Source organism: Mangifera indica, chromosome 7 (genome assembly GCF_011075055.1).
Source record: "Mangifera indica cultivar Alphonso chromosome 7, CATAS_Mindica_2.1, whole genome shotgun sequence".
NCBI lineage: Eukaryota > Viridiplantae > Streptophyta > Magnoliopsida > Sapindales > Anacardiaceae > Mangifera > Mangifera indica.
In genome coordinates this window covers 16,959,586-16,982,531 of record NC_058143.1, presented here as the reverse complement: position 1 = coordinate 16,982,531, position 22,946 = coordinate 16,959,586, and the positions used below count along the sequence as shown (strand labels likewise).

The window sequence follows — 22,946 nt, the reverse complement described above, 5'->3', positions numbered from 1 at the left end:
TATATACTTAAAATAGATGTTCCTAGTTTTATTGCTTATTGAATAGATGATACGCAAATGAAACAGTTCTATATAGTAATATCGCAATGTACAATCTAGCTCAACAACCCATATTCAATAGGGAGACATTAAGAATTTAAGATGATCTAAACTGTTCTCAAAGACTAGATAGTCTTTCACCAAATAATCATCAACACGACCAGCCTGGCAAACACACATTCACCATTAAAGAATACAACACCAATATGGGAAATACACTTTCAACATTTGAGATTACAATTCATTCTTTTGATATTGATGCCAACTGTTGGTAGATAACAAATCTAACTGAGTGAACTAGCCACTGAAAATTTTACTCAGACACAACACAAATACCAGAACAATCACCCATTATTCTTCAAAATTAATAGTAGTTAGAATATCTAAGAAAATAAGCAATGATTGGCTAGCTTTTTCTCAATTTCGCAAATATGCTCACACTGTGTCAACAAAGAACTCTTATGTAAAATAATCCAAAAAGTAACATGAAAAATAGCATAGAAACAGGATAAATCTATCAATTTAACTGACTACAATATCATGAAGAAAAAAGTGCTTCCTTAAACTTGTCTTAATCTCAAACTAATGGAAGGAAAACATTCCATATAACACCTTGCATAACACTGATAACAAAATTGAGAGTTACATATCAGACAACACTTAGGAAACATTCTCCTTTTTCAGCTTTGCAAGCTCCTGCCTGACCAATCCTCCCTTCTGTAAATGGAAAGCAAGGTCTATTAGCTCGGTCTAAATGTCCCAATAAAATAGAATTTAACATAGAAGTTTATAATTAGGTGAGAGAACAAAAAATATAAAACAACAGTTAAGAGAAGCTTGTGTGAAGATAAAAGAAATTTTTATGTATCATAAATATGCAAAAAAATCCATTGCACACCACACAAATTTTGAGCACCATGTCACCTACCTTGATCTTAGCCAACATAATCTTGAACCTGTCAAAGTCATTAAGAGATGCTCTTCTCTTCTGGACAATCAGCTTTCTGCCCCAAGAGCTGTTCTCCCACTTGTTCTTAACATCTGACATTAAGAAATACAACTAAATCAACTGACATTACCAAATTCAGAAACACGATCTATTCCTACAGAAGTTATTGTCCCTACCAGCCTTCTCCATAGCCTCAATCAGAGTCTTCTTCTTTGGGACACGGTTGATGTCAATTTTGATATCAGTCAGTGAAAGCCTCTTGAAATTCATCTGGCTTCTGACCATATCAGGGGCATCAACTAGAGCCTGTAAATACATGAGATTGCATTACAAAATATTCAGTAAAAACTTCCACACACTAAAGCATCACTGGGCAAGCAGGAAACTTAAAGAGACGTGTCACAAAGCCCAGTCATCAAAAGACAGAAAAACATAACAAAAATAATTACAAGACAAAAAAAATACACCAAATTTACATTGCTTGAAATAAACACATCAGACATAATATAATCCAATGTTTGTGCCAATATTAATCCAATGGACCCTCAAGGTTAAATTCAATATTTAACAGTAAAATTACTTTGGCTCTTCTTAACATTGCTATAAATCTACTAAAAAATTTAGCAAATATTAAGGTTCAACCTTTTAAACTGACTGAAATATATTATCAAGAACTCATCTTTCAGTGTTCAAAGATACAAAGACAGAATATTAGAATGGTAAAAGTTAACTATTCTAAACTGCCATTCACAATGCAAAAGCATCAAAGTGTAAATCGCGTGAAAAAAGCCATATTGCAAGTTTGGGGAATACATAACGGTTGTTCACATGCTTCTTTACTTAAAAAAGGTATTAATATATCCTCATACAGTTAAGTAACATAGTCTTACCAAAATTCAAAATTCTAGGAGTGATAACATTGACTCATCAATCCCTATCTAAAACTGAGTAATATAATACACAACAATAATGCGGCAAACACAAACCACTTAAACAGAGACATAAATCTTAACCTTAGAACCCATTAATATAGCGGCAAACACACAGAAAGAACGCGAGAGCTTACTCTGTTCTGATCGATAACATCAACGATAACGACAAGCCTGCCGTAATCTTTGCCGTAGTTGACGAGGGCGACCCTCCCGATCTCCACGTACCTCTTGAATGGCTGAAATTACAAAACAAACAAAATAATATCAGAAACAAAATTAAGCCTACCACATGTTGGACAAAGAGAGAGAAAATGAAAGACAGCAACCATTTTGCTTTTGGGTATGTGAGGAAGAGACTGCAAGAGGTGGAGGTGCTCAGAGTCAGAGAAGAAATGGAAGCTAGGGTTTTATTAACGCTGTTTTTATAAGTGTTTTGGGCCGTTTGATCTAGGGTTTTCATTTTCTTTTAAGTCGGGTTCCACGGCCCAACCGGTGGTAAGCCGAACTTTGGTTTTTTTTTTTTAAATAAAAATCATATATATATATATATATATAAATTGTAAATTCAGTACATTTTTAATTGGGTTATTTAAGTAATTTTCCCTTGATATAATATTTATTTTGGTAAGTAAAAATTTGGACCATTTCTTGATTTGTGCATGTCGTCCTTGTATAAGGTCACACTAATCTCTTATGTATCGTTTCAATTTTATCGAATATCTCCGAAGAGACTCTTTAATTTGATATTTCCTATTTTGCACTTGGGTGAATACTTTATATCTCAGCCACCCTCAATCTTTTCAAATATAATTTAATGAAAAATATTATATAAGATACGAAAGTATTTTATACAAAATCTATGTAGATAAAATCTTTTGTTATTAATTTTAAATTTTTATTTTCTTTTCTACATTATAATCTGTAATTTATTTTCAAAATCTTTAGGTTTATATTATCATACTTTTTTTAACTTTAATGTTTGATTTATATGTTGAATGAAAATTAATGTAACAAGAAGTAATATATACATATATGTTTGTGTGTTAGGCTTATTTTGTAAATGGATAGGGTTTATTTTGACATTTAAATATATTAAAATTTTTTTAATGAAGTAAATTTAGAAATAGAGATAAGAGGATTAATAACATGACTCTTTGCCCATAAATTGGTTGGGATAATTAATTGTTTTAGTCCTTTTTTCTCTATTTATACATATCAAACTATTATTTTTTTCACTGTATAATTATAATTAAGTTTTTGCATTTTTAAATAGTTGCTCAAGTGATACATAGGTCAACCAACCATTTTTGTATTTTTAAATGGTTGGTCGGGGGTTATGCATGTCAACCAACCATTTTTTGTATTTTTAAGTAGTTGGTTGAGTGTTATGTTGGCTAGCGAACCATTTAGACATTCAGAAATTGGGTTATAATTGTATAATAAAAAAATAATGGTTGGATTTGTATAAGTAAAATAAAAAATAACTAAAATAATTAATTGCCCAATTGGTTGATAGTGTAAAAAAAATGAAGTATGTTTGAGAGTTAAATGTAACAAAATGATAGAAAAACATATTTGTTTGGAAATGAGGCATCGAAATTTTCTGTTGTAATGTCGTTAATAGTTAAAGATGGTGGGTAGTTTCAGAGTTATTTTTGTAGAGGATGCATCAATGAAAAGGTAAGTCTTCTTTTAGTAATATCGTTTAATTAGGAGAGGCTACTTCACTTATTACAGGTTGATTTCGTATATGTATAAATTGGGTTTTGTGCAGTAAATGAATTATTTTATAAAGGGCTTTGTGAGTTGTGTGTGTAGGCAGAAATGTTGCAGGTTTTTCGATGTCAAAAGGGCCAAAGAACCAGTAGAAATTGTATCATTGATATATTCAGAGTAGGCAATTCTATTAGTAAAGTTCAGTGTCTTTAGTTTTGGTTAGACGAAGAAATGTTTGAGATTTAGCTAAGTTACAAAGCAAATTAGAAAATAGAAGGATACTTTCCTTGCACGATTGGTTTTTGAAAACAACAAAAATTCTGATGAAATTCATGGAAATTTATACAAGTTCAGGAAAGATTTTCATTTTTAACCCCCTTTGAAACTATAGGATCTCTTTCTCTTTGTAACTCTCCCCTGACTCTTTATGTGAATTACAAGTAGAGATGATAATTCAACTTATAAAATCAGATATTCAATCTAACCCTTTTTAAATAGAAAAAAGATTTTTCAAAAAAGACGGGAAAGAGGATGAGAACAATTAAAATTCTTATAATTGAGGATGGGGATGAAATCTAAACCAGTCCTCCTGGTCTGTCTTTTTCCCTATATATTATTTAAATCCTTACATATTGAATTATTTTTAAAAGATTGAATTATTATAAATATACCCTTCTATTATTTTTTTAACGAGGATGGAAAGAGAAAGTATAGAGAATTTTCTCTATAGAGATGGAGCAGGGAAGGTAAAAAAAAATTATCTTTTAGAAGGAGATGAGAATTATTTGTTATTCCCCTGTCCAGCAAGGTAGAAATGGATAAATGTTTTCCTAGTAGGAATGGGATGAAAACAGAGATTCAGGTATTGGACAGCTTCTTGCCCCTCTTTCATCTCTAATCACAATGAAAATAAAGAAAACCAGAAAAGAATCAATCCTTTTTTGTGATCAGGTTAATTGCCTCAGGATTTAGGGGTTGTTCTAGAAGTGGAACGTTGAGATACATTTCATGTTGAGCTATTAGGTTTTCAGGAACAAGTTGCTCATAGGCCTGGATTAATTTCCCGACTTAGAAGTAGCACAAACTCTGAACATCTTTCCTGCCGACGGTTCAAGAACCATTGAATCAGAGAATCACGGCCAATTTTTTCAACAATTTCGTATTCTCAAGCACATGGTGTTGTTTTCTTTTAGGCCAAAGGACTTGCTCTCACTCAAAGTATTTTCTTATCTTATCTTTTATCTTTTAATTTTGAAAATTCTAAATATTCACCTATGAGTAATTACAATTAACGGTTTTAAAGATAAAATCATTATTTTATCTGTAATATTAAAAAAAAAACTGAAATTTAATTTTTTTTTCCTTCCCTAAACTTTAAAAACAAAAAATTTCCCCTCAACTCAAGTTTTAAAAAATAACAGTTTCCACCTAGGGTTTAGTTTCTAGATCTCCAGTGTCAAATCTAACATCATCGTTAGTGACAAATATCTTTCGATGCCTCCTCTCTCTCCAACGGCCAAATTTCTTTCATTTGAAAGCTTGGATGACGTCGATTAACTCTAAAAATAACTCAACTTCGTCAAGAAGATGAAGTTGACTTTGTCTTTCTCGATGAAGACAAGAGTCTTATCTTCATCGGGGAAGATGGTGACATTGGATTTTGAAAGGAGAGAAAGGAGATGCCGCTAGAAATGACATTGGATTTTAAAAACCAAACCTTGGGGGGAAAATGTTATTTTTTAAAACTTGGTTTATAAGAGAAATTATTAGTTTTTGGGGTTTGGAGGGGAAATGAAATAATATTTTAAGGTAAAGTTTCATTAATTTTAACCATTTATGGGGGTAAAGAAGATTTTTAAAATTAAAGGGTAGGAACTTGAGATAAGAGGATACTTTGGGTGGAACATAGTTGTTTGGCCTTTCTTTTATTCTGAGCTACTGAAATTCTGAAAATTGTCTACTCCGAGAAGACTGTCCTCTTCCTTTGAATCCCAGTACTTGGATTCTCAAGCATCTGCCGAAAGATTACAAAAGTAGACAGAATAGAATTTCTCATTCCAAATTTTTTATACTAAAATCTATAATTTCTGCAAAGAAACCCTTTTCTATAGTTGTCGACTGGGTTGAGTTTTTTAAACCCTTGACTAGAATAAGATTCCAGGTTTTCCGATGTCCACATTATCTTCAAAAAGCCAATAAACCTCAGTTGTGAGGGCCTGGAACTTTCTTAACAAATAACTTGAAGCTGAATTTTAACTAGTGAGAATCTAGACTTTGTGGCACCAACCAAAACTTTTTATCAGAAGAGATATCGGCAACTTGCTGGGTAGTATAATCATACTTCAACATGATGAAATGTTAATTTCAATATTATGTAATCTCTATGATAATCAAAATCTGGTCCTCCAGCCACTAGGATGAATTAAATTAAGTAGAATAACCTAGACCTGACGCTTAATCTGAATCTTTAATCATGAGCTTTTTTCAAGTTTTCTAATCCTGGAGATATGCTTTTAAGACAAATTCAAAGCCAAATGATCAATGCCCTAAAATATTTATCATTAAAGTCTGATTAAGGGATTTGACGATTTGCATATTTTAGTATCAAAGGAGTAGACAAAGTTACAGGTTCAGATGCTAACCCCACTACAGTCGATGTCCTCATTGACAAACTAACACAAGAAGAAGATTGATTAAATCTCAACTTTCAGCTTGAGATTCTCTAACAAAGGGCATATCTAAATCACGCTTCTCTCTTTTTTATATTATCTTATCATATTGGGGCATTACTGGTCTTAATCATTATATAGGGTTATGAGTGTTACAACACTAACATATACGGCCAAAATAAAGTTCTCTATACAATCTGCATTTGCTAAGCGTTTCTTGTGTCCCAACTAACTTTTACCAACTCAAAATACGGTGTTGGAAAATATGGAAACTTGCCGGGAAATGTTTGTTGACAACATCGGTCCCCGATGCATGGACCATCGGCAAACGGAAAGCTGCCTTGGTATCGACTCATTCTTGCACCAGTGCTTGCTGAGGCATGTAAATTTTACGGTAGTGATTCAATTCAATAGTAATTGGCTAAACTAGCCAAAACCCACTACATAACACATAAACAAGTTGTCTATGACTGATAATTAAGATCATCAAAGGTGGAAAAAGGAAGCAAAATTCAATATTGAATTAGTGTCTTAGACCGAATGTGAGTAGAAAAGCTTCTAGAAAAAATAGTCGGCTACATTTTTGGGTCGGTTGGGTGTGGATTCTATGCGAAGGGTAGGGGCCAGACTCTGCAGAATGATGTTATAAAATATAAATTATAATGATTATCTCCAAGAAAGAAGAGAAGCCCCCACAAAGTCTACGTCTCTTCAACTTTAAAAAAACATGAGAAGGGTCCAAGCATCTTGCAATTTCATTTCCAAAAGAAAGCATCCCAGAAAGAAAAAAGGAAAAGGCATGTTTTGCAAGTAATACATGCTTTCTCCTCGTAATATATTTCATGCATTGCATACGATTGCGTGTAAGAGAAGATAAATTAATTTGACTAAGTTTTCAGGACCAGATAACTCAGTTCCATTTTCCGGGAATAAGACATCAACACTTGTGTACTGGGATTGAGACTTGCAACTGTAGGAAAATTAAACTCTTGAATTATTTGATAAATTAATTGTGAGATTAGTCAATGAATCTACTCATGGTTGGTTTGATCCCCAAAGAAACGGTGTTGCTCATGTGGGGTTTTGAAAAAGAAAAAACACTTGAATACTATTTGAGGGGTGCAGGTGGCAGTGGGTGAATGTGCGGCAAATCCTCCCCCTACAAATTTTTGTTAGATGTAAATGTGATCAATCAAATTAAGACAATGAAATGACATAGATTACTGCTCCACCTATACCAGACTGTGATAGTTTAGTCACTATAAAAAAAAAAACGAGTTGTCATCCTCATATGAATGCCCCTTCTCACCCTACTAAAAGTCATACTTTGTTGAAGCCATGAATTATTTTTGTTACGTGTCTAAACATGGACCTGGCCCTATTAGGGAACAGTTGAAATATTTACTCGGCATTGTTAAGTTGTTAAAAATGAAATTAGGCTGTTAAAAATGGAATATTCTCTACTAATTTTCAGGTAGTGAGGTTGGCCATTTTGCAGGGAATCTCATGTATAAACCATGAGGAAGGCATTTTAGTTTTTTACCCAACTTCTAGGCCAATTTCCTTTTCATATTTTTCATTCATTTATTTGCAAACAGAATACACCTTCTTTAAGAAACATTAACCAACTTTTTCCCTTTAAAGCCACAACCCCCCTCTCACCTCTCTTCAAACAATCAAACTCACTCATTATCCACCATGGGAGAAGGTGAAGTAGTGAACCCAGAAGAAGAGCAGAGAGTTCTGGATATTAGCATCAAAGACCTCTCCAAAAAGCTCGAAGAATTCGCCAAGGCGAGAGATTGGGAGAAATTTCATAGCCCCAGAAACCTTCTCCTCGCTATGGTACTCAATTTTCCTCTCAATTCTTCTTACTTTCTCAATAGAAAATCATGTTCCTTCCATCAAATTACAATGCCAAATTCATAAATAGATATTTCTAACGATCTTGAGAACAGATTCGTGAGGTTTCCATCGGTTCAAAATGAAAGAATAATGGGAAAATTCAATCAGCCCGGTTGCCAAAATTGTACTCGACGTTTTTCGGTGGCTGAAAAATAGATTCCAAGCACAAAATTTTGACCTGCTTTAGAACTTATGGATGGTTCAGAACTACACCATAGCCTATACAGGAAGGGCAAATCCTAGCACGGTCGTGTACCAATAATAAACAGAGGAATCTCAAAGGCCACTTTCAATTGTGAAGATATCTAGGAATTTATACCTGTGGAATTATTTTCCCAACTTCCTTTCATTATTTCCAAAGATGCTTCTGTCATTTCATACTACAAAATCAAAACTTTTAAGTTTTAACTAACAGATATTCTACAGTTATCTGAAGTTGTCTCAATCTGATATTAATTAACAACCTTTATATTTCTGCATAATATGCAGGTAGGTGAAGTGGGAGAACTTTCAGAAATATTCCAGTGGAGAGGAGAGGTGGACAAAGGGTTGCCAAATTGGGAAGAGGCAGATAAGGAGCATCTTGGCGAAGAGCTATCAGATGTTCTTCTATATCTTATCAGGTTGGCCGATATTTGCGGCATTGATCTCGGCGATGCTGCCGCCAAGAAGCTTGTCAAAAATGCAATCAAATACCCACCTAAACCCCTTTTGAAGTAACTCCATTATGTAATAACCTGCCATTTTTGCCTGCAACTTGAGCTTGGAAGCAAAAAAAAAAAAGAAACCATTCTGCAGTAACCCTGGTAGAGAAATTCGAATAAAAATAACTACTTCTATCCAATTGTCCTTGTCACATTTCAGCTTTTCTTCTTTTCTGTGGTAATGGTGGCGAATATAAGCTGGTTAAGAAATTTGATGTGTCTATCTAAGGTACTTAACAAGATTCCATTATCGTGTAATATGAAGAAAATTAGAAGGGAATCAGATTCTCTCCAGGCTCATAAAGATTGAAGTTGTGTGATTTAGATAAGACTTGTCAATGTATTCTACAATTATTCACTGCTTTTTAAAGAAAGTTTTTTTTTAAGATGTGATTGTTGATTAATCATTGATGAGTATATATTAATACTAAATTTACTTTTGAATTAAATATTCATAATAGAGTAAGGGTTCCAAAGAAATAACAAAAAAATCGAGATTTTTGATAAAGCTGAAAGAAAATGTTTTTGAAGGAACTGCAAGCAAAGAGATTCTTTCCTTGAAAATTTTGTGTTTTTCATGTAACTTGTGATTCCTTGTAATTTGAAATGTTTATTTAAGGATAATATTATTAATATATCTTAATAATTTAAATATAAACTTAGGGAAAAGACCTTGTTTTGATGTATAATTCGACTTATTATCCAAAGTAACTCTATTATTAACTATAACGAAAATAATTAAAAGTGTGTAGATTAGACACAAGAAGTTTGTAATATAATTCGACTTATTATCCAAAGTTTATTATATTCATGATTATATTACTAAGGATTTTGAAAAAATATTTTAACAGAGTATGAACAAAGTTTTACAATTGATGTATCCCAAAAATGACTTGATTTTGGAAATTGTATAAGCATAAGAGTTTTATCTCTCTAAGCCTCACCTTGTTTATTTTAAGATAAAACTTATTTGATATAAATATCCGGTGTTGGATATACAATATTGTATATAATCTATTTTCTATTTGTTTATGTCATATTCAACCTTTTTTGTTTTTCTCTTAGTTGTTTGAGTAACCATTTATTTACATTCATAAAATGAATTTAAATAGATGTAAATTTCTATTTATAATTCAAATTTATACTTTCAAAAGTAACTTATAATTCATTATATAAAAGATAAGATAATAATAGAAAATTTGGTCGAGAAATATAAATGAAGTACATGTATATATAGAGTTACTAGTTACTATTTTGGTAACTAATTGTTTCTTTGGGTATCGTTTAATAATTTGATAATACCGTGTTTATTTTTATATGGTAAAAGAAATAAGTTGACGGGTATATATCCTATCAATTTAGATAAATATTGCATCTACTCGAGTTTTGCACATTTAACAACGGAAAATATTTTAGGTTTTTGACCAAGTTTATTTTTTCACAGCAAATCAAATCATAAATTAAAGGTGTACAATTTTTTATGACTTAAAAATTAATTAAAACATTTGAATAAATTAATTAATAATAACTTTATAACTCATCTAAGAGATGAATTTGATTAAAAAAAAAAAGACTAAAATTTGAAGATTTAGAGCTAAAGAATTTCATTAAGTGACGTAGCCGATTTCAAGTGAACAGTGATAAATCTCTTTTCTATACTTGAATTATGGGTAACATGGGATTGCCCTAGGTAATTTTAATAAATAATATTATATACATAATTTTTATGTGTAATTTTATATCTAAATAATAATATATCACTATATCTTTAGGTATTTTTTATCTTTAATTTTTTAATTATAAAATAATATATTATTATTTATAAATAAAATTATACATATAAAATTATTTAATTTTAATTAATTAAAAAAGACTTGAAAGGAAAGTAATGGAAGTAATTATATACTAAGTACAGAATTGGTTATAACAAAAAAAATTTGAGTAGTGGGGGCGACGTGACACGGCATTTTCCAATTAATCCAAACGAAATGGTAGTCTGATTCTCAGAGTCAGAGATCTTCGGAGTCCATTCCAGAATCGAATCAAACTCAGCGCTGCTCTTAATCCACACTCAATTCATCTTCATTTTTTCTACAATCTCTTCGCATTTCGTGTACGAATCTCTCGATTCTCTTCTGTGATCTTGTTCGTTTATAGATCTATTACGAGCTGATGCTTCATTGACGATTCAGTTTTTTTCGTTATTGATTGATTTTGTAGTGAAATTTTAAAGATATGGAAGGAACAGTGTTTACTCCATCGTTGGAAGGAATGAAACATATCAAATCTGAAAAAGGGCAAATGCTCACCAAGCCTTTCTTGGATGTTTGCAAATTGATTTTGCCCGTTATAGGTGCTTCTTTATCATTCAATTTTCATCTTCTATTTGTTTCCAATTATGTGTTTTTAAGTATTTTAATTAGCTTAACTGATCGGTATATTGACGCTTGAAGCTTTAACATCGGTCGATACATCACTTAGTAAATACTGAACAGAGTTTTATATCTATCTATTATACCCTCTGGACCTGCATTTTGCCTTGCCATTTGATAGCTGCTAAATATTCATGTTTCGCATTAAGCGCGATACTTTGATTTTTTCTTTGCACTAATTCATACGAAAGATGGGTTTTTGTCTCTCTTTTTTTTTTTTAAAACCAATTTCAATGCTGTAGTTTGCTTCTTGTGAGATGGTGATGTTAAGTAGTAGCGTTTATGTTTTGAGATATAAAATAAGGAATTGAAGTTTTATGTTATATTTGGTGTCAGACAAATTTGGAGGTGCACTTGCCCTTGTAAAGTCTGATATTAGCGGCAATATAACGGTAAGTTGTTTCTCTCTTACATTTTCACACATTTTTTCTGTGGATTGATTAGGTGTGTTTTGTTGCCCTCCAATATGTGTACACTTTGTAAAGGACCATGAAAGAACTTGTGTGGTTGATTTTCTTATAGCTACTATGATTGGGATATTTCTATGTGTTGACCTCCTATGTGAATTGTCAAACAAAGAAATCCTTTTGTTTTTGTTTTTGTTTTTGTTTTTTTTGTTTTTTTTGTTTTTGTTTTTGTTATGCCTGCAAATGAAGTATAATCTTATGTATTGTAGTTGATTTGTATAATATTTACTTTATGTTTGTTTTTATTGTAGAGGTTGGAAAATAAATATTTATCCAATCCCACTGAATTTGAGAAGCTGTACAGCCTTGTACAAGTAGAAGTTTCAGCTAAAACTGCCAAAGGATCATCTAGTTGTACCAATGGTCTTCTCTGGTTGACAAGGTACATAGTATATCTTGCAGAGAATTCTTTTTCTCTGTACGATTTATTTCATTGTTCATTTATAATTTACTTCTTTTTCTTGTTTTCAATTTATAGCTTAATGAATATTTTCATTAATTGGTGAGTGTGTATTCAATTAAGTATATGGAAGAAAGTAGTTAAAATGAAAATCTCACCCTGGCCTGGTGTTCAATTCATGGTTTTATATTAAAAAAAAAATGTAATATGAAGTGGAAGATGAAGAATGGGATAACAAGTTGCTAACATGCTGCACTTCTCCTCTCTTGTTCATGTCAGGGACTCTTTGTTTCACTTTAGGATGGTGTTGATAGAATTATGAGACTCCAAAATACGTTGCTGCTAACATGTTGTAGCTTTAGAGCTCCTTGAGCAAATTAGAAGAAGATCTGGATTGAATTTGATGGTCTGTAATCAATTACCTTTTCTATTCACAGTTTTTTCTTTATCTGATAATTCTTTAGAGCAATGGATTTCCTGGTGGAATTGTTTCGCAACTTGCTTTCACATCCAGATTGGCCAATGTCACAAGCTTGTACAGACTCCTATACCAAGACCCTGAAGAAATGGCATGGTTGGCTTGCAAGTTCAAGTTTCATGGTAATGCTCTATATTTTGTGCAGTGGTTGTTAATATGTGTGCACTATTTTGCTTCACATTGGCCCAAGTTAGATTGTCAGAGTCAAATTTTAATATTTCTGTTAATTTAGTGCTAATAGTTCCATAGTAGTAAACTTCTAAACCTTACTGTCTGTACTATCTATATGGAGTTTTATCGTTTTTCTTTAAACTGAAGACATGTAATAGCTGGTGGCAGATTCTATGATGATGCTTCACTTATGGAAGACAATTTTTTTATAAAAAAAAAAAACAATGGAAGAAATTCTTTAACTTTAAGACTGATTCACTTTGTTCTGTATGTAAAAACCATAAGAGTGCAGATTTTAAGTATTGATGGCAAATAGTTGTATATTTCTCTCTTTTACCATTAAAAGTTGTATGTTTTAAGTTAACATATGCAAATAGTCCTTGCTCTTTGACCTTTGGACTTGATATTGTACTACTACAGGTTGCTATGAAGCTTGCACCAGATAGGAAGAAGTTCATGGATGTGATAGGTGGCTCTGGTGATGTAAATGCTGACATGGAGAAATTTTGTGCTACCTTTTCTCCATTTCTTGAGGAGAACCACAAGTTTCTGGTAAAATTTGTCAAGGATCTGAATGACTTTGCATTTTTCTGCGACATGTTAAACTTTGGAGAATGCATGCAATAATTTTGATTTATATTAAACAGAAAATAAGGTGAATAAAGTTACCATTGGGTTCAGGTTTGATATTGTCGAGTTTTTACTACAAAACCCCCTAGTTTTGGTGAAATCGTGGTAAGCACCCAACAATGTCAGTAATAAGTGCCTAGTCCCCATTTTGTTAAATTTTTCTATTAAAAGTTAACAGATAATAAGGTATAGCTGTTATTTTCAACTTTATATAAGACATTTTAGACTTTTCATCTTGCAAAGAAACCCTAATTGGTCTTTCCTTCAATCTATCCCTAATCTTTTTCCTTCCTCCTTCGAACCCATTTTCTTTTCTCTTCATCCCCCTTCCACCGTGCAAAATTGCCACTGGCACACAGGCCTTGATCTGCCCTCGCAAGGTGCTGATGAAACCTTGTAAGGCCTGATCTGGCCTCCTGCTGTGTTTCTGGTGAGCATCAAGGCCTGATTTGGCCTCATCCTCCCTTTTTGGTGGCAACAAAGCCCTACTTGGCCTCGTGCTGTTCCAGTATTTGGAGTTTCAAAGATGGGTGAATTTGTTGGATTTTAGAGTTGCATGGGTAAAGGAGGAAGAGATTTTTTGGGGTAGAAGAGTAGAACCATCATTTTCTAATCTAAAAGATACTATTAACAATTTTGAATGGAATAGGGTTTAGGCACCTATTTCTGATACTGTCTGGTGTTTTCTATGATTTTGGCAAAACTATGGGAGTTGTAGTAAAACCGGATTTTGATAGCTGCCATGCAGTTTTTTCTTTCTGATTGTGGTTTGGGAAACTTTAATTCCGTTTCTACTGAACAATGTGTTCTGTGGTCTACAAAATGTCCTTTGTTTTGAAAATCTCCTATTAGAATAGAATATAATTAAAAGGTTATTAAATAGTAAATTCACATCTTGAGGTTAAGTTTAAAAAAGCCACAATAGCATTTCTTGGGCTGTAAGAAACTTAAAATTCTGAAATCCTGGCATTTTTATGGAAGGAAATTGTTTTACTTTACTACCATTATCTCAGTATGGCTATGTGACTTTATAACCAGTGGGCTGATGAAAAATCTTGTGTTGATGCAGGCTACTGTTGGTATGGATGATCTGAAAGCTTCATGATGGAAGAATTCTTTGTTTCGCGGCTGTTGCTTACACCTACTCTTTTATGTTGCCTCTTATTTTTTCAGCTTCTAAATACCTAGTCATTAATGACTTTGATATATGCTCTCCTTCTTGGAGACTATTTTCGTTAAACTTGTACATGAAGTTGCTGCTGTACAAGTTGTGGTCAATACATGTTTGATTTCAAACTGGAAAAGATTTTTTTGATACTGGGTTGGAAATTTTGTTGAGGATTTTCTTGCTTTAAGCTTGGCATTTGGCCCTTTGAATTGACTGATTTCTTTGTGGTTTTGGCGGGCTTTTTAGTTTTAACAGGCTTCTCAATTGAGTTTTCTGCAGTTTTATGTAAGATTACAATTACAATGAGTTGGGCGATGTTTTCGGTGGCGAAACTTGTAAAATAACATTGCTGGAGAACAAAAAAAGGTTTAAGCTTGCTTTCATCGGAAAATGCTGAAAGAATGCAGTATGTTTCATTTGGTAATTTGCAGAAAGCAATTTGTGGGGATTTGAGTCTTCTGGTTGGAGATCAGTTTTTGTTTGAAACTAGGTCAAAAAAATACTTGAGGAAAAGAAATCCCATAGCTTAAGAACAATCATATTCTATGTGGGGCATAGACTATGCTTTCATGTTTTAATAATTAGCTGCATTTAATGAGATAAAAAGTTTATTTTAACACAAACCAAAAAAAAAAAATCATTCAAAAATTAATTAAAATATATTTTTTTTCCCATTCATCATATTTATACATTTATCTTTTCTTTTTATTTTCTCATTTTTCTATTTTTCCTTTTTTTATAATTATCATTTTTTCTCTCTCATTTCTTTTCAACAAATGATAATCTATATTGTACTCTTTTTTCTTCAAATCATTTTTTTTTAAATATCAAAATATTTATTTCATTTTTTTTCACTTATTTCTTTTCAATTTAAATAGATATAAATATAGGGTTATTGAGAGATTTTCCTTAAAAATTGAAAATAGAAAGTGATGTGAAGATGGTCAATGAAGAAGGATGGCTGTTAAAAAAGATGACTGTAGGAGAAGAATAATTGATAATAAGTGTTGCTGGTGAAGTTGATGGGAGAAGAAAAAAGATGATTAATGGTTGTTGGTGAAAATGATAAGTGGATAAAGAGGATGACTAAAGATTGATGGTAAAAGACAAAAGATGATAAGAGGGGAACAAATTAAAAAAAGAAAAAAGAAAAAATATTATTTAGAAAAATAAAATAATATTAGAGAATAAATTGGTTGATTAAATATTATTAGAGGGTAAATTAGTAGGGTTAATATGATAGTTTTAATAAAATTAAAAATATATTGATAATTAAAATTTATATTAAAAATGTGAAGACATTTTTCATCATTATATTAAGGGAAATGGGTTATTTCCCACCCAATTTCAAACCCACATCCATGGGAGATGAAAAACTCAAACTCTCATTCATAGCCAAACTTTTATTAATATTTTCTGTTAAAGGGAGGGATAAAATAGTTATTTTATTGTTTATATTAAAAGTTATAAAATTTATTCTTTTCACCCCCCAGGTTTTAGAAACTAACATTTTATTTTTGTCTAAAGTTTTTAAACTTTAAAAAGTAACATTTTCACCCCCAAACCTAGGGTTTCCATATTTTTCAAAGCTTATCCACCCCCCCATAACTTTCAAAAACAGTAGTTTCACATCCACTTTTCAACTTCATCTTTCGGTGTTATCTTTAGCATCATCTCTGACATCCTCCTTCTCCTGATGTTATGACTGTGGTACAACGAAGAGATCTTCATCTCCTTGTCGCACAGTGTGACGAAGAGACAGAGATCTCTCTTCGTCGCACAACCCAAATGACGAAGGATGACGCTTCCTCGTCTTTCGTCACCTGTCGCATCGTCCAAACGCAACGATAAAGTGTCATCCTTTGTAGCAAGAGAAGGGAGATCGATGGAAAAAGTCGGCTGACGGTGAAGGAAGCAAACCCTAGGGGCGAAATCTAAATTTCTTAAACTTTGATGATTTGTTGAAGTGTTAATTTTTAAAACCTAAAAAGGGGAAATGATAAAAAATTTGAAGTGTAAAATTTTATAGGTAAAATAACGATTTTACCCTTATCTCTAACTAAAAATTTGGATGGCAATTTGATCATAGGTGGGAGTTTAGATTTTTCATCTTCTATGGGTGTAAATTTGAGATTGAGCTAAAATTTAGATGAGAAATAGTCCTTCTCCCCTATATTAATAAAAGGTAAAACAATAATTTACACTGAAATCAAGTAGAATTTACTGACAAAAATGGATATAGGGTGGAAAATTAGATTTTTTTTAACTTTAAAGGAAGATAATTTTTTTTGTTATTAGTGAAAACCTTGGGTGGGAAATTTGGATAAATAAATTGTAAGAGTCTTATAGAAACCTGATAACTGTTCACACAACGAAGCTTATGAAACCAAGTCTATGGCGACCACAGCTCATTTTGCGTAAATCCCCTTTACATAATCCAATCCTAGAAAATTTTACCTGAATAAATCTTACCCAACTGCCATGGCTTCACAGCCGTTTTCCCCGCGCTGTCATCAAAATTAACACAAATATAGCTCATGCTGTTATAATTTTTTTAGTTTTGTGAGTCTGGATTTGTACCGAATTTTTGCTCTTCTCCTCGTTTCCATTTACTCGTAACCGGAACAGACACCGCTTTTGCCAAACCAAACCTCCCCAATTTTCTGATTTTCCATTTCATCTTCTCCCTTCCACTCAATCTCCATATTTTTACTTCTTGGGACAATAATCAAGAACATGACATTCTCACCATGCTTCTGCAATTGACCTTGTGGGTGATATTGGAAATCTTCTTGGTTTTTGGTCTAGAGGTGCTTTATGATAACTTGTTTCTTTTCTGTGTTTCCTATTTGTTCAAATAAAGGAAAAATTTTACTCATGTAGAGAAGATTTATATAATTTTCTTCATGGAAATTATGGACTATGATGCAAGTCGTAAAAGCATTCATGATATGGGACAAATAACCATTTTTCTCATCATACTCATGTTCTCTCTTTGTTTTCTTTTTTTTTTTTTTTTAATTATCAGCTTCCTGAATTTATTGAACAAGCATCAGTAACTTGTAGGGGAAACCTTCTGATGTTTTGAAACCACGATGAGTTCAGTAATAAAGAGCATCTTGAAAGGATTAAGATTCATAGCACAATTATTTGGTATTCTTCAATTTAACCCAGGTTGATTTTTTCATATAATGTTACTACAAACTGTCAATTATTTTTTGTAACCATTTTGCAGAGTCAAAAGAAGAACCAGAAATGCAAATTGGTCTTCCCACAGATGTAAAACACGTCTCTCACATTGGATTGGATGGTTCATCCGCCAATGAGCCCAGCTGGGTATGCCATTCTTTTTTATATATTACTTACTAGAGTTATTGATACGAACTCTTATCATTTATAGAAGTAAAAGCCTCTGCTTGAAAACGCTGCTTTTTGTTTTTCATTTTCAAGAACAATACAAAAACTAATTGCAACAAAACGAGACTTTTCCTCCTATAAACGATTCAATTCGTATCAGTTATTCACTTACCATGGCAACATTTACCAGAATTCTGAAACTTGTGCAGATGGCTGGGTTTAAATCTGTGGAGGAAGTTGCAAAAGAGCCTTCGAATTCAAGTTCAGATACAAAGAAAAGTGAAAAGAATTTGACCCCGGAAGGTTTGTCTGTTTGTTTCCCTTTGTTTGTTAGAGAATTATAATTTCATTTTCATTAACTTGCAAAGTTGAATTGCTGCAGGAAATCAAGATTCAAAGAATCAGAAGCCAAAAACAAAGTCGAGAAGGAAATCATCGACTGGCAGCCTTGGCTCACCCTTATGTTCCCCAAAGATGGGAATTGAAACCGAATTTGATTCCCCCAGAGGAAACCAGAAGTCAAATCTTAGTATTGAGTCATCCTCTCAGGATTCCGCTGGCAATCCGAAACAATCTCGCCGAAAAAAGACAAAGCAGCATGCTGGAAGTGAGGCAGGACAGAAGATGAAGAACAAACAAAAACAACAAATAGATTAAAGTTTGGAAGGAAATGAAGAAAAGAAAAAATGAGATAGAAGTTCAGGAGGAATATAAAAATTTGTAAATTATAAGTTTTAACATAAATACATAATTCTCTGTATGAAAAAAGTGTAATTGTGTTTAACTTCATTGACCTTCGCTTGCCATTCTGGTTAGCGACTGCTTAGACCAATAATGAAATTGGTAATTATTAGTAGAAATGTAGTACCTATTGCAGTGAAAAGAATCTGGGTTTTGTTTCGAATTGTTGAAACAAAACAGCTTTAAATTTAATTATTAATACATATACATATTGGTATTCATTTCTTTGAAGGATCCAGTACAGATAGTGAAAGGTCAAGAGTTCTACTGATATCCGAGAAAGTTTTATAGTATTTTCCAAGGAAAAAAGGAAGCTTCTCTAATATGCACTCTTCTTTGAAGTTATAGGAGGCCAAGGTCTTGCAGTCAGAAGCTGCTTTCCAGCATACATCAGAAGCTGAACAATGATTCAACTTTGAGGTTCACATCTCTGGAAGATGTTTTCACGAAATTGATAGAGGAAGAAAGACCAAATGAAGTGTTCGTTCATTCTTCATATGCAAGGAGGAAAGAGTCATATCCTCTTCAAGTAATTTTCCATCATAGACAAGGGTGAACTTATCTGATTAAAACTTTTCCTTTTGCCTGAACCAATGATTTGAAGGTTTTTACAGTGTGCTGTGCCAAGAGCAATGTTATACATATACATTTTTGAGTAAACAGATAATGTATTATTATGTGATTAAATATTACTTTACATTTAATTTAATATCACCAAATCGCATGATGACACATCATTTATATATTCAAAAGTGTGTATAATTTTATCGGGTGCGTCATTGCTTCCACCTCGATAGTTTTATGGTATTTTAGCATGTAACTTCATTTCATTAAGATTTCGGAGAATAAGATGAATGGTGGAGTCCTAATTAATACCATAATCAGTAAGCCTCTGGCCAACCCTCAGGCGATCACAGCAAAGAAGACATCCTGAATATCCTCAGAAATTCCTTCCTTCTCACATATAGGAGAGCTTTCAGGTATTTTTAATTGTGTTAGATTTCTGAAGTTTTCGGGCAACAGTCTTAGTGTCCTTCAAATACAATCTGGTAAAAAGATTTTTAAAAAAATACTTAGACCAGAGCATTCCAAAACCTTGCATTGCTAGAAATAAATGTTAAAATGTGACCCATATAATTTGGGTTACCCATATTGTTACTATATAAGATGGGTTACTCAGATTGTTACTACATAAGAGAATCTCTAGTTTATATTATATACATTTCAAATAGATTTTTTTCAATATAATAATGTTGACAGCTTCTCGATGGACATAAACATACTGTCGAACCCTGTAAATGCTATGTGTCTTTTTTTGATCTAATTGTCATTGATTTTCTTTTGTGTGAATGTACAAGCCAATTCAAAGTCTCGAGTGAGTTAAATCATTACATAACAAATTTTATCATACAACTAGGCCAAGATGAAAGGATTGAGTGTACATGCAAAATTTAACAAGTTCAATGACAAAGGGAATTTCAAGTTGTGGCAATTGAAGGTTTTAGACCTATTAACGCAGATAAGATGTACAAGGGATTGAGAGATATGAAGTCAACCAACATGGATGAGGAAGAATGATAAGAAATGAAAGTTGTTGGATTTAGTATTATTCAAATGTGTTTGATAGATTTAGTGATTTATGACATGGTCAATGAGTAGACAAAAAAATATTTGTTGTTGAAATTGGAGAGTTTGTTTATATCAAAAAATGTTATCGATAAATTATTTATATAATCTAATCTAATCTACTTTAGAATGGAAGAAGATGGGAACCTAGGAGAACACAAAGCTCGGTTCAATTCAATGACTAATGATCTGTTACACATGGATGTGAAATTGGAGCACTAGGACAAAAAAATTATGTTTTTTTACTATTATCGTTCAATCACTAGACTCTTGCATTGATGTTTGGGAAGTAAACATTAAACTATGAAGAAGTCATTTCAGTGTGAAGATCCCATCAAGGATGCTTAAGCTAAAGAATTGCACATTTTATAATATGATTCAGACCAATTCACACTTAAAAATGTATGATCTAGATAGAATCACACCGTGCAAAGTGTAATCCAATAAAATCACATATTAGCTATAAATTTGGCCATCAAATTGCACCTTGGTTGTAGTTTTGATCACAAATCACATGTTAGATGTTGTGATACTGGTTGAATCTAACCAAATTATCAGTAATTGTTTTCAAGAGATAATACGATAACTTTAAAAAAATAAAATAATTTGTAATAATATAATAACTTACCTATATAATTACCTATATAATGTCATGTGAGAAGTTTTTCCATTAATAAAGTTAAGTTTTTGCGTTAGACTTTGTAGGTTAAGAATTCATGGGGATGGAAACTTATTTCGCCAAACCTTGTGAAGTAGTAATTTACCCTTAAATAATTAAACATAAATAGAACCAATCAAGTTGGATTAAGAATTACCCCTTCCGTGGATGATAAGTTATGGTCAAATTGTGTTGGGTTAAAAAAAATTATTTTGGTAATTTATATTATTTTATTTATTTTATAAATAATAAAATATTTTAATAATATTTTATTATTAATAGTGATACAATAGATAATATAATGATTAATCTTAATATTAACTTTATGTTAGATATTTAAATATTATCAAAATAATTTTTATTTTATTATAATTATATATTTATTTATTAATTTTTTATTGTAAAAATAATCTCATTTTTAATTAATATAACAAGTAACATAAAAAATATTTTAAAATAATTATATCTAAAAATATTTAAGTAAAATAATATACTAATATTTTTTTATTACTCAAATATAATAATAATGATTTATATATACTAATTTTTATCAAATTTTATTAAATATAATCATTATTATTTAAATCTTATAATTTTTTAAGTAATTTATCCTTAAAATAATCTTCCAATTTTACTTAAACCAATCACACCGTAAAAGAAACAGAAAGTACAAGCATCTATCTGCTAATTTACATATTCGTAGGGTTGAAACAAATAACTATAATAAACACCACTGCATTACGTGCATGTATCGGTTGCATATTTTTGTAAGGCCAAAGGACTTATTCCCACCCAAGGTATAGTGAACTCACAATTCCCACCAATCAACTTTCAAAAATCCAAACACCTACCCACAATCAAATTTTCGTTAAAAATTTCAATTAACATTAGGGGTAAAATCATTATTTAGTAAAAAATTAAAGTTTTATCACATTTATCTCCCCCATATTTAAAAACTTACATTTTCCCCTCAACCCAAGGTTTGAAAAGTGACAAAAACCCCCCTAGGGTTTGTTCCTCTTCCTCTAGTGTCGATTTCTCCTTCTCCAGCCATCGGTCGTCCTCCTTTCCCCTCTTATCTCTCCTCCGGTCTCTCTCTATAGCCTCTTTGACCGTCTTTGACCAAAGACGAAGACGAAATTGTCTTTGTTAGGACAAAGACGATGCATCTTCGTTTCAGACGAAGGTCAATCGTCTTCGTCTGAGAAGAAGGTGATTTTGTCTTCGTTTCTAGTCGAAGATGACCAGAGGCTATAGAGAGAGATCAGAGGAGAGATAAAGGGGAAAGGGAGGACGACCGACGACCGAAAAAGAAGAAATCGACGTCAGAGGAAGAGGAATAATAGGGGTTTTTGTTACTTTTCAAACCTTGGGTTGGGGGGAAAATGTATGTATTTAGATATGGGAGAGATAAATGTAATAAAACTTTAATTTTTTGCTAAATGATAATTTTACCCCTAACGTTAATTAAAATTTTTAACGAAAATTTGATTGTGGGTGGGTGTTTGGGTTTTTGAAAGTTGAATGGTGGGAATTTGCAAATTCACTATACCTTGGGTGGGAATAAGTCTTTTGGCCTTTTTGTAATAAGAAGCTGAGCCTGCTACCCATCAATTACAACTTCGAGGCAATTTTGCTGTTCAAAATGGAGCTCATCACCTTGAACATCCTGCATTTCAATTTCTTCATCTGGGTCCATCTCTTGATTTTGGTTAACACATGTGATATATATAATGGGAACATGGGTTCGTAGAGTGTGATGAAACCGGCTCAAGAAGCGCTGAAATAGACTCCATAGCTCTGCAAACCAAGGTGATATGCCAATCAGAAAGAGGTAGGTCATCCAGAAACGATAAGGCTGCAAAATGGTCGAGGTTAGGATTAACAGGGACAAAAGAATAGGG

General features: G+C 32.2%; 4 protein-coding genes, 1 non-coding gene and 1 pseudogene across 5 annotated transcripts; 3 read left to right on the top strand and 3 right to left on the bottom strand.

The window, feature by feature from the left end:
* Window positions 1–484: 484 nt before the first annotated feature.
* On the bottom strand, window positions 485–2,395 carry LOC123221298 (60S ribosomal protein L14-2). Its single transcript, XM_044644103.1, has 5 exons — window positions 2,247–2,395; window positions 2,055–2,156; window positions 1,165–1,294; window positions 968–1,080; window positions 485–756 (listed from the first exon to the last, which is right to left on the bottom strand). The coding sequence occupies exons 1-5, from the start codon at window positions 2,247–2,249 to the stop codon at window positions 700–702; spliced, it is 405 nt and encodes a 134-aa protein (XP_044500038.1). The 5' UTR covers window positions 2,250–2,395; the 3' UTR covers window positions 485–699.
* A 155-nt stretch (window positions 2,396–2,550) lies between these two features.
* On the bottom strand, window positions 2,551–2,652 carry LOC123222217. Its single transcript, XR_006503541.1, has one exon. It is a non-coding gene; the product is annotated as a U6 spliceosomal RNA (small nuclear RNA).
* Window positions 2,653–7,864: 5,212 nt separating this feature from the next.
* On the top strand, window positions 7,865–9,050 carry LOC123221299 (dCTP pyrophosphatase 1-like). The gene is made up of 2 exons (XM_044644104.1): window positions 7,865–8,150; window positions 8,700–9,050. Exons 1-2 carry the CDS (start codon window positions 8,004–8,006, stop codon window positions 8,928–8,930), a joined length of 378 nt encoding a protein of 125 aa, XP_044500039.1. The 5' UTR covers window positions 7,865–8,003; the 3' UTR covers window positions 8,931–9,050.
* A 1,794-nt stretch (window positions 9,051–10,844) lies between these two features.
* On the top strand, window positions 10,845–14,873 carry LOC123221295 (glycolipid transfer protein 1-like). Its single transcript, XM_044644101.1, has 7 exons — window positions 10,845–11,027; window positions 11,135–11,267; window positions 11,683–11,738; window positions 12,065–12,195; window positions 12,678–12,813; window positions 13,283–13,414; window positions 14,562–14,873. The coding sequence occupies exons 2-7, from the start codon at window positions 11,150–11,152 to the stop codon at window positions 14,595–14,597; spliced, it is 609 nt and encodes a 202-aa protein (XP_044500036.1). The 5' UTR covers window positions 10,845–11,027; window positions 11,135–11,149; the 3' UTR covers window positions 14,598–14,873.
* A 2,271-nt stretch (window positions 14,874–17,144) lies between these two features.
* LOC123221297 (CRIB domain-containing protein RIC5) lies at window positions 17,145–18,823 on the top strand. The gene is made up of 5 exons (XM_044644102.1): window positions 17,145–17,470; window positions 17,689–17,813; window positions 17,896–17,996; window positions 18,227–18,320; window positions 18,400–18,823. Exons 2-5 carry the CDS (start codon window positions 17,756–17,758, stop codon window positions 18,672–18,674), a joined length of 528 nt encoding a protein of 175 aa, XP_044500037.1. The 5' UTR covers window positions 17,145–17,470; window positions 17,689–17,755; the 3' UTR covers window positions 18,675–18,823.
* Window positions 18,824–19,077: 254 nt separating this feature from the next.
* Window positions 19,078–22,741, bottom strand: LOC123221534 (annotated as a pseudogene).
* Between the last annotated feature and the right edge of the window lie 205 nt (window positions 22,742–22,946).